The sequence below is a fragment of the Callospermophilus lateralis genome, chromosome 3, assembly GCF_048772815.1.
Source record: "Callospermophilus lateralis isolate mCalLat2 chromosome 3, mCalLat2.hap1, whole genome shotgun sequence".
NCBI classification, from domain to species: domain Eukaryota; kingdom Metazoa; phylum Chordata; class Mammalia; order Rodentia; family Sciuridae; genus Callospermophilus; species Callospermophilus lateralis.
The window spans coordinates 59,978,974-59,992,936 of record NC_135307.1 but is presented as its reverse complement, the minus strand read 5'-3'; the positions used below and the strand labels follow the sequence as shown (position 1 = coordinate 59,992,936).

The following is a 13,963-nucleotide window of genomic DNA, read 5'->3' as shown; positions in this document are numbered from 1 at the left end:
CTTTGATCCGTTTTGAATTGACTTTTGTATAAGGTTGAGAGATAGAGACCTACTTTCAATCTTCTACATGTGTGTATTCAGTTTTCCCAGTACCATTTGTTAAACAGGCTGTCTGTGTGTTCTCCAAAATATGTTTTTGACACGTTTGTCAAGGATCAGATGGCCATAGCTGTGGGGATTTACTTCTGGGGCCTCTATTCTATATAATTGATCTACATGTCTATTTTTATTTTGTTATAATAACAAACATGTTGTGTTTGTTAGTATAGCTCTGTAATATATTTTGAAATCAGGTATGATGATACCTCTAGCATTGCTTGTTTTGCTCATGATTTCTATGGTTATTGTGGGTCTTTTGTGATTACATATGAATTTTAGAATTTTTTTTATTACTTTCTGTAATACAACGTTTTAAACTGTTTTAATTCTGCTGATTCATGAATATGGAGGCTTTTCCACTTTCTACAGTATTTTTCAATTTCTTTCTTCACTGTTCTGTAATTTTCACCTTCTTTGTTAGGTTGGTTCCTAGTTGTTTTATTTATTTATTTTAAATTATTGTGAATGGAATTATTTTCCTGATTCTTTTTCATCAGATTTGTTATTGGTGTATAGGAAAGTTATTGTTTTTCGTATGCTACTTTGCTGAATTTATCAAATCTTAAGGTCTCCTTCCTTGTAGAGTCTTTAGGGTCTTCTAAGCATAGGATCATATTTGCAAATAGGAATAATACTTCTTCCTTCCGTATTTATGTTCCTTATATTTCTTTATCTTATCTAATACCTCTGGCTTTTCAAGTACAAATTTCAAGTACAAAATTGAATAGGATTGGTGAGAGTGAACCTCCTTATCTTGTATCTGATTTTAAAGGAAACACCTTTTTTTCCCATTTGGCATGATGTTAACTTGGGGTTTGTCATATGTAGTTTTATTATATTGAAGTATGATCCTCCTATACCTAGTTTCTTCAGGGCTTTTATTATGAAGGGATGTTGAACTTTGTTGACGGCTTTTTCTGCATCTCTTGAGATGATCATGTGATTTTTGTCCTTGATTCTATATACGTGGTGTATTGCCTTTATTGATTTGCATATGCTGAACCATCCTTGCATTCCTGGGATTTGATCATGGTATGTGATCTTTTTAATGTGTAATTAAATTTAGTTTGCAAGTATTCTATTGAGGGTTTTTGCATCTATGTTCATCAAGATATTGGTCTGTTGTTTTCATTTGTTATTTTATTGTATCCTTTTCTAGTTTTGGTATCAGGGTGTTACTGTCTTTGTAGACTAAATTTGGAGGAATTCCTTCCCATTTGATTTCATGGAACAGTTTAAGGAACACTGATATTCTTTAAAGGTCTGGTAAAATTCAAAATTGAATCTGTATGTTCCTGGGCTTTTCTTTGTTGGGCAACTTTTTATTACTGTTTCAATATCATTGCTTATTCTGGTCTGTTTAGGATTTTTATATCCTCTTGGTTTGATTTTAGTTGGTTGTAGGGTATTGAAATTTATTCATTTTTTACTAGACTGTCCAATTTATTAGAATAGTCACAGTAGTCCCTAATGCGCAACAGGATTTGGGTGGTATCTATTGTAATATCTCCTTTTTCTGTCTCTAATTTTATTTAATTTGGGTCTCTCTGTCTATCTCTCAATCTCTCTCTTAATCTGTTTTTCTGTTTCTCTCTCTCTTTTGAATTTATTTCGAATTTATTTATCAGTAGTTATTTTTCCAAAAAGCCAATTCTTTGTATCCTTGATCCTTTCTATTGTTCTTTCTGTCTGTTTCATTAGGTTTACCTCTTACCTTTATTATTTCTTTCTTTTGGGATTTGGCTTGTTCGTGTTTTTAAAGACCAAGAAGTGTAGCATTGATTATTTATTTGAGAGCTCTCTGATTTGTTCAATGTAGACACTCATAGCTATAAAATATGTATATATGAACTTCCCTCTTAGAATATCCTTTTCAATATCACTTGTGTACGAGGATATTGGTTTCTTTTTTCATCTAATTCTAGGAATTCTTCAATGCTCCCTCTTAATTTCTTCAATATCCACTAATTGTTCAGAAATGTACTGTTTGATTGCCGTGTGTTCATGTAGTTTCTCTTGCTTTTGGTTTCTAATTTCATTCCATTGTATTCTGATAAGTTGCAAGAAGTTATTTCAATTTTTTTTTTATTTGTTAAGACTTGCTTTGGCCTAAAATATGATCTATTTTGGAAAAAGTTCCATGAGCTGCTGAAAAGAAAGTTTATTCTGTTGTCCTTAGATGGAATATTCTGCAGATGTCTGTTAAGTCCATTTGATGTAGGGCACAGCTTAACTGTTTTTGTTGTTGTTGATGATGATGATGATGATTTTTTCTATCTGGATGATCTATCCATTTGTGAAAGTGGTGTATTAAAGTCTCTCGCTTTCATTGGGTTGGGGGTCTCTTTGTCCTTTTATGTTGAGTAGTGTTTGTTTTGTGAAATTGGATGCACCTGTATTTAGGGTACATATATTTACAATCATTATATGTTCTTGGTGGATTGTTCCATTTGCCCATATGTAATAACCTTCTTTGTCTCTTCTAATTTTTAGCTTGAAGTTTGCTTTGTCAGATATGAACATAGGTACTCCTTCTTGCTTAATGATTTCATTTGAATAGACTATTATTTTCCATCCTGGTGAGTATATTTCTTGTAGGCAACATTTTCTTAAAATGCATAATCATTATATTGGAAGAAATACAACTGCCATTATTTTCAGATGACTTTTTACAATTCATTAGGAAACATTTTTAATCCATCCACAAGTATGTTTCTTTTAATTGGAAAAATAAGACCATTTATATTTAAGGTCATGGTAGAAAGGCATGTACTAATTTCTGTCATTTTCTTTTTTTCTAATATTTTTTCATTCCTAATTTTCATTTGCTCATCTATTCTTCTAATGAGATTTATTCTTTCCTGTGTTCTCTTGATTTTTTTTTTCATTTCTGTGTGAATGTTCTAGTTCATCCACCTTATTTTGAAGCCCTGATATTCTTTCTTCCTCTTCTCTATGTAGGACTCCTTTAAGTATCTATGCGGTGCTGGCTTAGTGGTCATGCTTTCCTTTAGTTTATGCTTATCTTGGCAGGTCTTTATTTCTTCTGAAGGATAGCCTTGCCAGATAGTCATCTAGGTTGACTTTTATTTTCTTTCAGGGTTTGTAATACATCATTCCATGCCTTCCTGTCCTTTAGAGTTTCTGTTGAGAAATCTGCTTGTATTCTATTGGGTTTGCCTTTATTATTTATTTGGCACTTCTCACAGCTTTTAATACTTTGGTCATTCTGAATTTTTAACATTCTAATTAATATGTTGTGGAGGGGTATTTTTCTGGTCATTTTTTTTTTTTTTTCTTTTTTGATTCTAAATGTCTTCAGTACCAGAATGTCCATCTCATTCACAAGATTTGGGGAATTTTCTGCGCCATTAACCTGTATCTTCATTCCTTCCTCAAGACATATGAATCTTTGAGTTTGGTATTTCAAAGTTGTCCCAGATATCTTGTATATTCTGTTCATAGTTTCTTATATATTTTTTTTCTTTAATATAATCTGATGGTTCTATGTTCAGCCTTATTTTCAAGCCATGATATTTTTTCTTCTACTTGATCTCATCTATTGGTTGGACTTGCAACTGAGTTTTTATTTGACTTAATGTCTTTACATTGCCAAGATTTCTGTTAGATGCTTTTTCATAATCTCCTTCATATCCTTCATTGTTTTCCTTCCTTCATTTATCTATTTATTTGTATCTTTGAACATTTTAGTCATTTTAACAATCTTTTTTATATTTTTGGCATTTCACTTAATTCAGTATTTGGGGGTAATCAGTTATCAAGAGCTAGTAATTTGAAGACATCATGTTCCCTTGTTTTCTCATGTTGTTTTTGTTGTTGTTGTTTGTGTATGTGTGTGTATGTGTTTCCATGTTGAGATGTATGCATCTGTTTAGATGAATAGCTCTTCCACTATCATGTTTGGGGTCTTTAGTGAGTGGCTTTATCTTTCCAATGTACCCTGGGCTTAGGGTATATCTCAGTATCAAAGCAACCACCCAACATGTTCAGTCCCCAGCACCACTTTGAGAAAAGAGAATTACCACCAGAAACAGCAACAATTTAAAAACAAATTAGATATTAACATATAATGTAAACCTATTAGAGGACTGGGGTTGTAGCTCAGTGGTAGAGCGCTTGCCTTGCATGTGTGAGGCACTGGGTTTGATCCTCAGCACCATATAAATAAATAAATAAATAAATAAAATAAAGATACTGTGTCCATCTAAAAGAAAAAAAAACTAAAAAAAAAAAAACCCTATTAGAAATTACCTCTACAGGTCTACTAACCAAAGAGAGGAAATAATATAGAATAAGCTACACTAGGACATATTAATTAAAGAAATTAGTACTAAAATATTGAAAAGTGGGGAGGGGAGGGAAAAGAGAAGAAATGAGAAGAAGAAGAAGAAAGAAAAGAGGAAATAAAAATGAAAAGGAAAGGAAAAATCCAATTAAATAATTTTTTAAAATTTAAATTTAATTTAAAATTAGATAAAAGTATACAATGAGGGAAAACAAAACAACATAGAACATAATGAAGGCAGAAACAAAAAGGGGCTAAGATTCCTTTTGTCCAAAGTATTTTAAGTGGATATGCATTTTTTTTTTTTTTTTTTTTTTACTGATTAGCGTACTGGCATTCTCTTAATTTTTTTTTTATTGGTTATTCAAAACATTACAAAACTCTTGACATATCATATTTCATACATTCGATTCAAGTGGGTTATGAACTCCCATTTTTACCCCAATCTGTATTTGGGATATGCTTTTTTCTGGGATTTCTAATTTTGGAATCCACCAGGTATGGGGGGCGAGGTTGCAGGCTGCAACTTCAGTCCTGTGTGTTTGTCCTCAGCTCCAACACAAAGGGGCCAAACCAGTTAGGGCAGTCTGTAGGCTGAGCTCCACCCTTCCTTGCCCACTAGCTTGTGCTAGGGCAAAGTTATCCACAGTTCAGCTACATTCACTCCCAATGCCTCTTTTTTTGTACTTGGAAGGTGGAACATGGCCACCCACCAAGCCTGTGGATCTATCTGGATTGTCCCCTCTTGGACCTGAGACCTCCAGTCGATGTGCTCAGGGATATGGCAAGTGTCCAAACTACAGCAGTTTTAGCCTCTGAATTCCTCTAAGCTTGCAGGAGGTGACCAAGCCAAAGGGAGCTGGGGTGGCAAGCTGAGGGACTCCAAGCATTCCACCAGTCCCAGCCCCTTCATGAATCCACACACAGCTAGTCTCACTCCTTGTCACAAAGGTCAAACTTACACTTTTGAATGGAAGCACTTTCTGCCTCCCTCTGCCGAGCAGATCGCTCTTCCCACTGCCTAAAGTTCTCAGCAAATATGTTTCACAGTCACTTTTCTGGGGCCAACCTGACTTTCCATGTGGCTGCCCACTGAACCAGTGAGAGGAGAGGCTCATCATATAAGTGAAAATATAAAGTATATCAAAAGGTAATTTTTTTGGTATTGAACAAGTCAAAAGACCATAGCTGAGTTTTGTAGTAATGAAATTAAAACACTTCCAAACTTTGATATGTAAGAGCATCCTATTTTTTAGTGTGACTAAAAAAATTAAGTCAAGAAAAACATTACAAGAAATTAATCAAGAAACACACACAAGGGCTGCAAGAAAAGTAAGCTTTTCCTGAGAAGGAAAACTATTGCATAAAACAACAATGGTGAATTTCAGGAGATAATTCATTGCTACCTAATGGGTTTCACCTATGGTACCAGGAAGACCAGGAAGAGCTGGTTAAAGCCTTAGCTGGCACATTACAGTGTTGTTAGAAAATGGCTGGGGTTGTGGCTCAGTTGTAGAGCAGTTGCCTAGCATGTGTGAGGCACTGGGTTCAATCCTTAGCACCACATAAAAAATAAATAAACAAAATAAAGGTCTGTCAACAACTAAAAAAAAAAAAAAAGTGTCTCATCTTAAACTATCACAAATGCTAATCAATCTGTATACAAGTAAATTAAGAATTTTATAGATGCTAGTCTTTAGGTGGATGTTAAGATTTTGTCTATAGTGAAAGTAGGCACTAATTCAGTTATTTTTATCTCTTGGTGGTACTTTTTTAAAATAATGTAGTTTGTATTTTATTTTATTTTTTTTTATTTTTTTAATATTTATTTTTTAGTTATCGGTGGACACAACATCTTTGTTTGTATGTGGTGCTGAGGATCGAACTCAGGCCGCACGCATGCCAGGCGAGCGCGCTACAGCTACAGCTACATCCCCAGCCCTGTAGTTTGTATTTTAAAAATTACTTTTGGGCTGACTTTTTTTCTAAATGAGATTCTACCTTTTTTATTTTTCATATTTAGCTTAAAAGGCAGGAGACTTACTTAGGTATATTGCTTTTTTGTTTTTGTTTTTTAAAATTATTTTTAGATTCAAAAAATATATCACTCTGGTAATTTAAAGCACATTCCTGAATCCAAGCCTCAATTACATGGACAATATATGTTTTTGGATTCTAAAAAGGGATATGATTACATATGTGAAAACGAAAAAGTTTGGCTGGTAAAAGGTTTCAGGTTGGCAGTGCCTTTCAGAGTTCCTTTTGTGTTTTCTGTTAGTCAAAAGAGTATAATCTGGGTTCAGGAGCTGGGGCTAGGGCTCAGTAGTAGATCACTAGCCTAGCATGCGTTAGGCACTGGGGTTGATCCCTGGCACCACATTAAATAAATAAATAAATAAAGCCATTGTGTCCATTTGTATATATCTATACAAATATACGTATATTTTCTGAAAAAGAATATTATACGGGTTCAAAGATAACTTCCTAAGAACAAGGCAATTTTCATGCCACCAACTTCCATATACTTGGGTCCTATTAGTAACTGGGATTTGCTCTATAATCCTATTTGCTATTGAACCTGACTGGCCAGTTTTCCCAAAGGCCATTTTGAACAGAGAATTTCCAAACCTGATTTTTAAAATCAAATTCCAAGAATATAGTTTTATTCATATCTATATTCATATCATATCTATATTCTAAGAATATAGTTTATTCATATCTATACACATTAGGCACTCAAAAAAGGTTGAAAGGTGTTTAATGAGTATTAATGTCATTAGGTAAATAGGATACAATTCTTAAAACAGAAATGACCCATCAGGGTCATTTTAAGGCTTACCTCTGCAATTCTCTCTTAAGAACTGGGACCCAGAAAAAGCCACCCATCCATCAGGGCTCCATAGCCAGCAGAAAAGGCTGTCTTGGGACAAATTGGATCATCTGATAAATGAGGAACAACAGCTGCTTTGGCAAGAGAATGAGAGACTCCAGACTGTGGTACAAAACACCAAAGCAGAACTCACACACTCCCGGGAAAAGGTAACTCCAAAGGCTGGCACATCATGACATATGTCTGAAAAGGATTAGTTTGATATGAAAATGAATGTGTGATATGATTGAAGTGGTTCTAGGATATAGATTTGAGTAGCCTGTTAAAGAAGACTTATTTTAAGAGTGTATCATTTATCATTTACTTACATATAATTTTATCCAAGTATGTTTAGAAAATATTTTTTTCATTTTGTATAAGGAGTTCTATATTAAAATAAATCTGTGATTTTAATCCTGATATAAAAATATAGACTCGTAGAAATTATGTCAACTATATAGTTCTTATTCCAATTGGATAGCTGCCCAGACCAGAAGTTACAAAAATGACAAAATTAGACTCAGATCTTATGGGTCTAGCTCCTTATAAGGAGTTAGAGTCAGCATTTCAAGGTTAAAGTGAATTTTAAAGATCTTTTCCAACCAACAAACTATGCTTCAATTCCTTACCTCTGCTCTTAAGTTCACTGTTTATATTTAATCTGTGCTTCAGGACCTCTACTGAGGAGAAACTAGAGAGTCACAGATTTTCCTTTAGAAACTGTTGTCACTGAAGCCATGGTGGGGGACAAGAGAGACATGGTCCCTGTCCTCATGGAACTTAATAGTGCGAATGTACTGTTTCAGGTACAAGCAGTCTGATACAGAACAGATGAGACTGTTCACTTCTGAAAGTTTTGCTCATGCCAGAGCTGCAGGATCTAGGACTACTATGTCTGTGATCTTGATAATCACATCACGATTTGACTCTTGGAGTCTTGATAGATCCCTTCTACCTTGTCCGATACTTACAATGTTGGGTTTATAGACCCAACCAGATTTACCTAGAAAGGATCATTGGAAATCCATAAAAGTAAGCTTCAACAATTGGCAAGCTAAGCCAGGTGCGATGGCGCATGCCTGTGATCCCAGCCTGTCAGGAGGCTGAGGCCGAAGGATCACAAGTTCAAAGCCAGCCTCAGCAACTTAGTGAGGCCCTAAGCAACTTAGCAAGACCCTGTCTCTAAATAAAATGTTTTAAAAGGACTAGGGATGTGGCTCAGTGGTTAAGCACCCCTAGCTTCAATCCCTGGTACCAAAAAAAAAAAAAAAAAAAAATTGGCAAGCTAGACTGAAAAACATTTTTTATTGCTGTGTCATTTTTGGTTTCTGATATGTGGTCAAGTTTGCTATCTTACCTAGCTAGACCAACTCCTAAGCTCAAATGATCTCCCACCTCAGACTCCCCAAAGCTAGGAATACAGGCAACCTGCTAAGAAAAGACTTTTAATGGCACAGAACCCAAGTACTGAATTAAAAACTTTACTTGTATGTTTTTTTTATATATATATTTTAGTTGTTGATGGACCTTTATTTTATTCATTTATTGTTATGAGGTGCTGAGAATTGACTCCAGGGCCTCACACATGCTAGGCAAGCACTTTACCACTGAGCCACAACCCCAGCCCCAAATGTTTATTTTTTATTTTTTTCTGGCTACATGATTACATAACAGTTTTTTCCTCTTAACATTTTGTTTTTGCTAGGTCCGTCAGTTGGAATCCAACCTTCTTCCCTCCAAGCACCAAAAACATCTAAACCCATCAGGTACTGTGAAACCCACAGAGCAAGAAAAGTTGAACTTAAAGAGAGAATGTGATCAGTTTCAGAAAGAACAATCTCCTACTAATAAGAAGGTGAGTTTGGGGAAGTATACACTATGTGTATACCTGGGCTATTTCTTTTTCTTTTTAATTTTTCTTTTAGTTGTAGATGAACACAATGACTTTATCTTATTTATTTATTTTTATGTGGTGCTGAGGATCAAACCCAGTGCCTCACACCTGCTAAGTGAGCCGTCTACTGCTGAGCCACAACCCCAGCCCAAATGTGGCAGCTCATTTCTTCTTGAGGTGATGATAAGAGACAGACTGCACCAAAAGACCAAGAGAGAAGCTGTACTGCCTTTCATAACATAATCTTGGAAGTGGCATACCATCACTTTTACTATTGTCTGTACATTCCCAGATTAGTCCTAATATGGTCTGAGAGAAGTCTGCATGACAGATTCAGACTGTGAGGTGGGAACCATTGGGTGCCATCTTGGAGGCTGGCTACCACATGGCCAAACTTTTGTAGCACAACTCCTTTCTCATGGAGTTAGGGTTCTAGATCATGTTATTCTCATGATTTCTGTTGTTACTTGTTTTTCTTTTCCTAAACTTAAACTCAGTTCTCTCTAATACCCTCCTCTTCTTAGAAACCATTTAAGGGGTTGGGGTTGTGGCTCAGTGGTAGAGTGCTTACCTAGCACATGTGAGGCACTGGCTTCACTCCTCAGCACCACATAAAAATAAATGAATAAAATAAAGGTATATTTTTAAAAAAGAGCCAATGGGACAGATGCCTATTTTTAAAAAATTTGCTTAAAATTATGGGAAGAATGAGCAATATTTTGCTATATTCATATTTTTTTACTTGTGAAAGTATAACTGTAGTAAGAAAATTGGTATGCTAAGTTGAAATATCAGTTGAAATTACAGTTACTTTTAAGTAAAGTTGTCAGAAAAAGAGTAGGTTTCATCTATAATCTCACCAAGTGAAAAGTCTTAAGATGGGTTTTAAAATAACAATGAATATTAAATGGACCTAGAAATGTTAACTGCTGTCCTTGGCTCTTTTTAATAGAAACAAAAATCATCTAGAATAGTGTCATGCTTTCTACTTAGCAATCCTCTGAATCCCAGTGTCCTGTAGCTTATTAGATTCTATTGTAGTAAAGAGAATTCCAAAAGTGGATACCCATAAAATCTTTTAATTTCATCTTTAAAATCGAAAAAGGAGTTATATAAACCAAGATTTATATACTCTCAAGACAGTGATTTCCCCACTGCAGATCTGTAGTTGAGGATCATTAAATCAACTGAGTTAAAATCAGCATTTTTTTGTTAATGAAATATACTGGGGAATATCAGTGTAGGGATCCTGGTAAGGATAATTACTACCTAATAAACATATACACATACGGTGTGGGTTTGGGGTTATAGAATAAAACAGATTTCTTACAGTGGATGACACAGAGGTTAAAAGTCAACTGCCTTAAAGAATCTGTTACAGAGTAGGGACGAAGAGCATGAGAAGAAGATTAACATTAAACAGGGATGAGAGGTGGGAGGGAAAGGGAGGGAGAAGGGAAATTGCATGGAAATGGAAGGAGACCCTCAGGGTTATACAAAATTACATACAAGAGGAAGTGAGGGGAAAGGGGGAAAAATATAAGGGGGAGAAATGAATTACAGTAGAGGGGGTAGAGAGAGAAGAGGGGAGGGGAGGGGAGGGGGGAGGGGGGATAGTAGAGGATAGGAAAGGCAGCAGAATACAACAGACACTAGTATGGCAATATGTAAATCAATGGATGTGCAACTGATGTGATTCTGCAATCTGTATACGGGGTAAAAATGGGAGTTCATATCCCACTTGAATCAAAGTGTGAAATATGATATATCAAGAACTATATAATGTTTTGAACAACCAACAATAAAAATTAATTAAAAAAAAAGAATCTGTTACATGCAAGAAGTAATGATTAAACATACATTACTGGAGCTGCAATTGTAGCTCAGTGGTAGAGCGCATGCCTAGCACTGGGTTTAATCTCGGCATCACATAAAAATAAATAAATAAATAAAAGTATTGTGCCCATCTACCACTAAAAATATATTTTTTTAAGATATCTACATTACTTAAATTTTAGTTCAACCCAGATGACTTAAATATCAGCATTGAACTGAATTGCATTGTTGTTTTTCTTTGCTGAATCATCTTGATTTTCTTCCAAGAATCAAGATTTCTGACTAATACAAATTTATCAAAATGAAATAGAGCGATTCATGTTTGTTTGTTTTCTCTTATTAAAGAATTTTATTTTTTAACAGGTTAATCAGATGAATTCCCTTGAACGAGAATTAGAAACAATTCATTTGGAAAATGAAGGCCTGAAAAAAAAACAAGTGAAACTGGATGAGCAGCTACTGGAGGTAAGTTTTTAAGCAAATGGCCTTAACTATGAAGAATATTTTAATCCATGAATGAGCCATTTGTTGGAAGAAACTAGACCTGGCATTGAATTCCTGTCCTGAAAATCTGAGTATACGTCTAAGCTGCATTCTTTGATCTATCTTAGCAAGTTTAATAGACATTTTTGCTTAATTACATGATCAGGTAACTCCATACTGCTTTTCAGAAGAGGAAATAATATCCTAAAATGCCAAGACCTGTACCTCAACAAATTCAGTGGCAGGAATTTCTGCCTGATATTGGCCAAGGGGCCTAGAGCTCTCAGCATAGGGGTGTATTTAACAGTGTCCTGATACTCCTGTATTTCACTAACAACCTCTTCAGTTAGGAAATCTATCCAGGGAATCCGAGAGCATTTGCATTTTTAAGTTCATTTTCAAGAACTGCCATTGTAGGACTGGGTGTGTAGCTCAGTGACAGAGCACTTTCCTAGTATGAGCAAGGCCCTAGGTTCACTCCCAAGCCCTGGGGGGGCTGGGGGAAGAATTGCCTTTGTTCATTACTGCACTTATACCACAGCACTGCCTTTTGGGAGGTACATCTGATAAATGTAAAAATGTTTGGAAAACTTGTCAACTTGGACACTGAATTCCAGTCAGTTTACCTTGTGATACATACTGAATACCATTGAAGATTAGAAAACAACTTATATACAAGCCCTCCTTAATAAGTAAAACTGAGATATTTTGCATTGGGTAGATAAAAGTATTTTAATTACTTCAACATTTAGTTAACTGTAAATTTTATATAAGGTAGAGAAGTATGCATAGAAAATATCTTTTATGCTCTTAAAAATTGTATAGAAATATTTTTAAGCCAGAATTATGAGACAGAAGAGATATTTAAATATTCTTTATAAGGCTGAATACATGCTAGCTGACTTTAAAAATTAATGCTTAGTTTTATAATGTGGGAAATCAGGGCAAACATATCACATTGACATTTAAATGACCACGGAGGTTTCTGGCAATTTTATGTTCTCCGATTTATCCACTAATAGGGAAATTAGTGAAATTATAAATAGTGAAACCCAAACCATGTTTTCTGACAGCATATAATAAATGCATTCAGAATCTTGAGTTGCAGGCTACACTTAGATGTAGGTATTTTTTCCTGACAAAATAATTATATATTCCAATGAATAAGATATCTGAAGCTAAGCCCAATGTGTCTGATAATAAACTCAGAAGTAACAGGGTATACTTACTATGGTGATTACACCTTTGGATGCTTTCCAAATGCTCTGCCAAGAGGCTGATTCTCCGCCTGTTCCCCAAGCCTGAGAAGCCCCCTTATCTCTCAGTCCCACTTTATATTATTAGCCATCATAAGCAATTCCCTATCATTTTTTCCCCTGATCAGTAGTAAATATTTGCTAATAAATAAGGAAAATTGAGTATTCTTGGCACTGGAACTGAATAAGGAAAAAGCATGAATGTTCTATTCAAACACTAAAGAGAACATTTAGTACACTCTTCTAATGAAATTTCCATTAGGAAATAAGAACTGTTAACTCTAGATTTATACAGATTGGATTTTTTAACAACTCTGTTGAGCTATAAATTCACATATGGTGTTCACATGTTTAAAGTAAACAGTTAAATGGTTTGGGGTATATTACCTTATTAATTTTTTAAACTGTGGTAAATATGTACATAACATAAAATTTGCTGTTTTAACCAATTTTAAGTTTAAAATTCAATGACATTAATTACATTCACAATGTTATACAACCATTTCCAAAACCTTTTTATCACTCTAAACAGAATAACCATTAAGCGTTAACCATTCCCACTTCGGCCTTATAAATTGGATTATTAGAGTACAGTATTTATACATTAAGCGAGTTTGGGGATGTGCCATGGCTTTCACATCATCTTTTTTTTTAAGCTTACCTGAGGGATCTGTGTAGTCCTTCCTCTCTGGCAGAGATTCTCACCTGGTGAGGTTAGGGGTGGTGAGCAGACAAGGAGATGTGTCTACATCAGAGATACGTCTGTAGTTTCAGGGAATTTGAGCAAAGCTTTCTAGGCAATTCTGATCTGATCTGATGTACAAGTTCCCTTGAGGGGAAGTCTCTCTTCCTCTCTATATACAAGGAAAGTCCCTGATGTAATCTAATACATATCCTACTCCAGTGTAATGAAAGTGTGCAAATTACCAGAGTAGGAGATGGAAGAATTAGGGTTAGAATTTGACTTCCACTCCAGGGATTTAACTAGATGAGGCAGCATTCAATAAACAATTCAGTTTGAACATTGAAAAAAGAAGAGGGAGGTGGTACAGACCATCTTAGCAGTTCTCAAGTCTGCTGTACACCACTGTAAGAGCCAATAACTTAAGACAGTGGAACAAAAATGTTTTAGTTTAAATTCTAGGGCTGGAGTGGTGGCTCAGTGGTAAAGAGCCTGCCTAGCATGTGCAAGGCACTGTGTTCAATTCTCAGCACCACAT

The 13,963-nt window shown here is 35.0% G+C and overlaps 1 protein-coding gene across 3 annotated transcripts in view; it reads left to right on the top strand.

The window, feature by feature from the left end:
* Nucleotides 1-13,963, top strand: part of Nin (ninein) — a 106,657-nt gene that overhangs the window by 80,663 nt on the left and 12,031 nt on the right. For all 3 annotated transcript variants that reach the window (XM_076850275.2, XM_076850273.2, XM_076850274.2), the window contains 3 exons: nucleotides 7,265-7,444; nucleotides 8,980-9,129; nucleotides 11,368-11,469. In XM_076850275.2, the coding sequence (XP_076706390.1) occupies nucleotides 7,265-7,444; nucleotides 8,980-9,129; nucleotides 11,368-11,469 (432 nt within the window). The remainder of the gene's footprint in view (nucleotides 1-7,264; nucleotides 7,445-8,979; nucleotides 9,130-11,367; nucleotides 11,470-13,963) is intronic.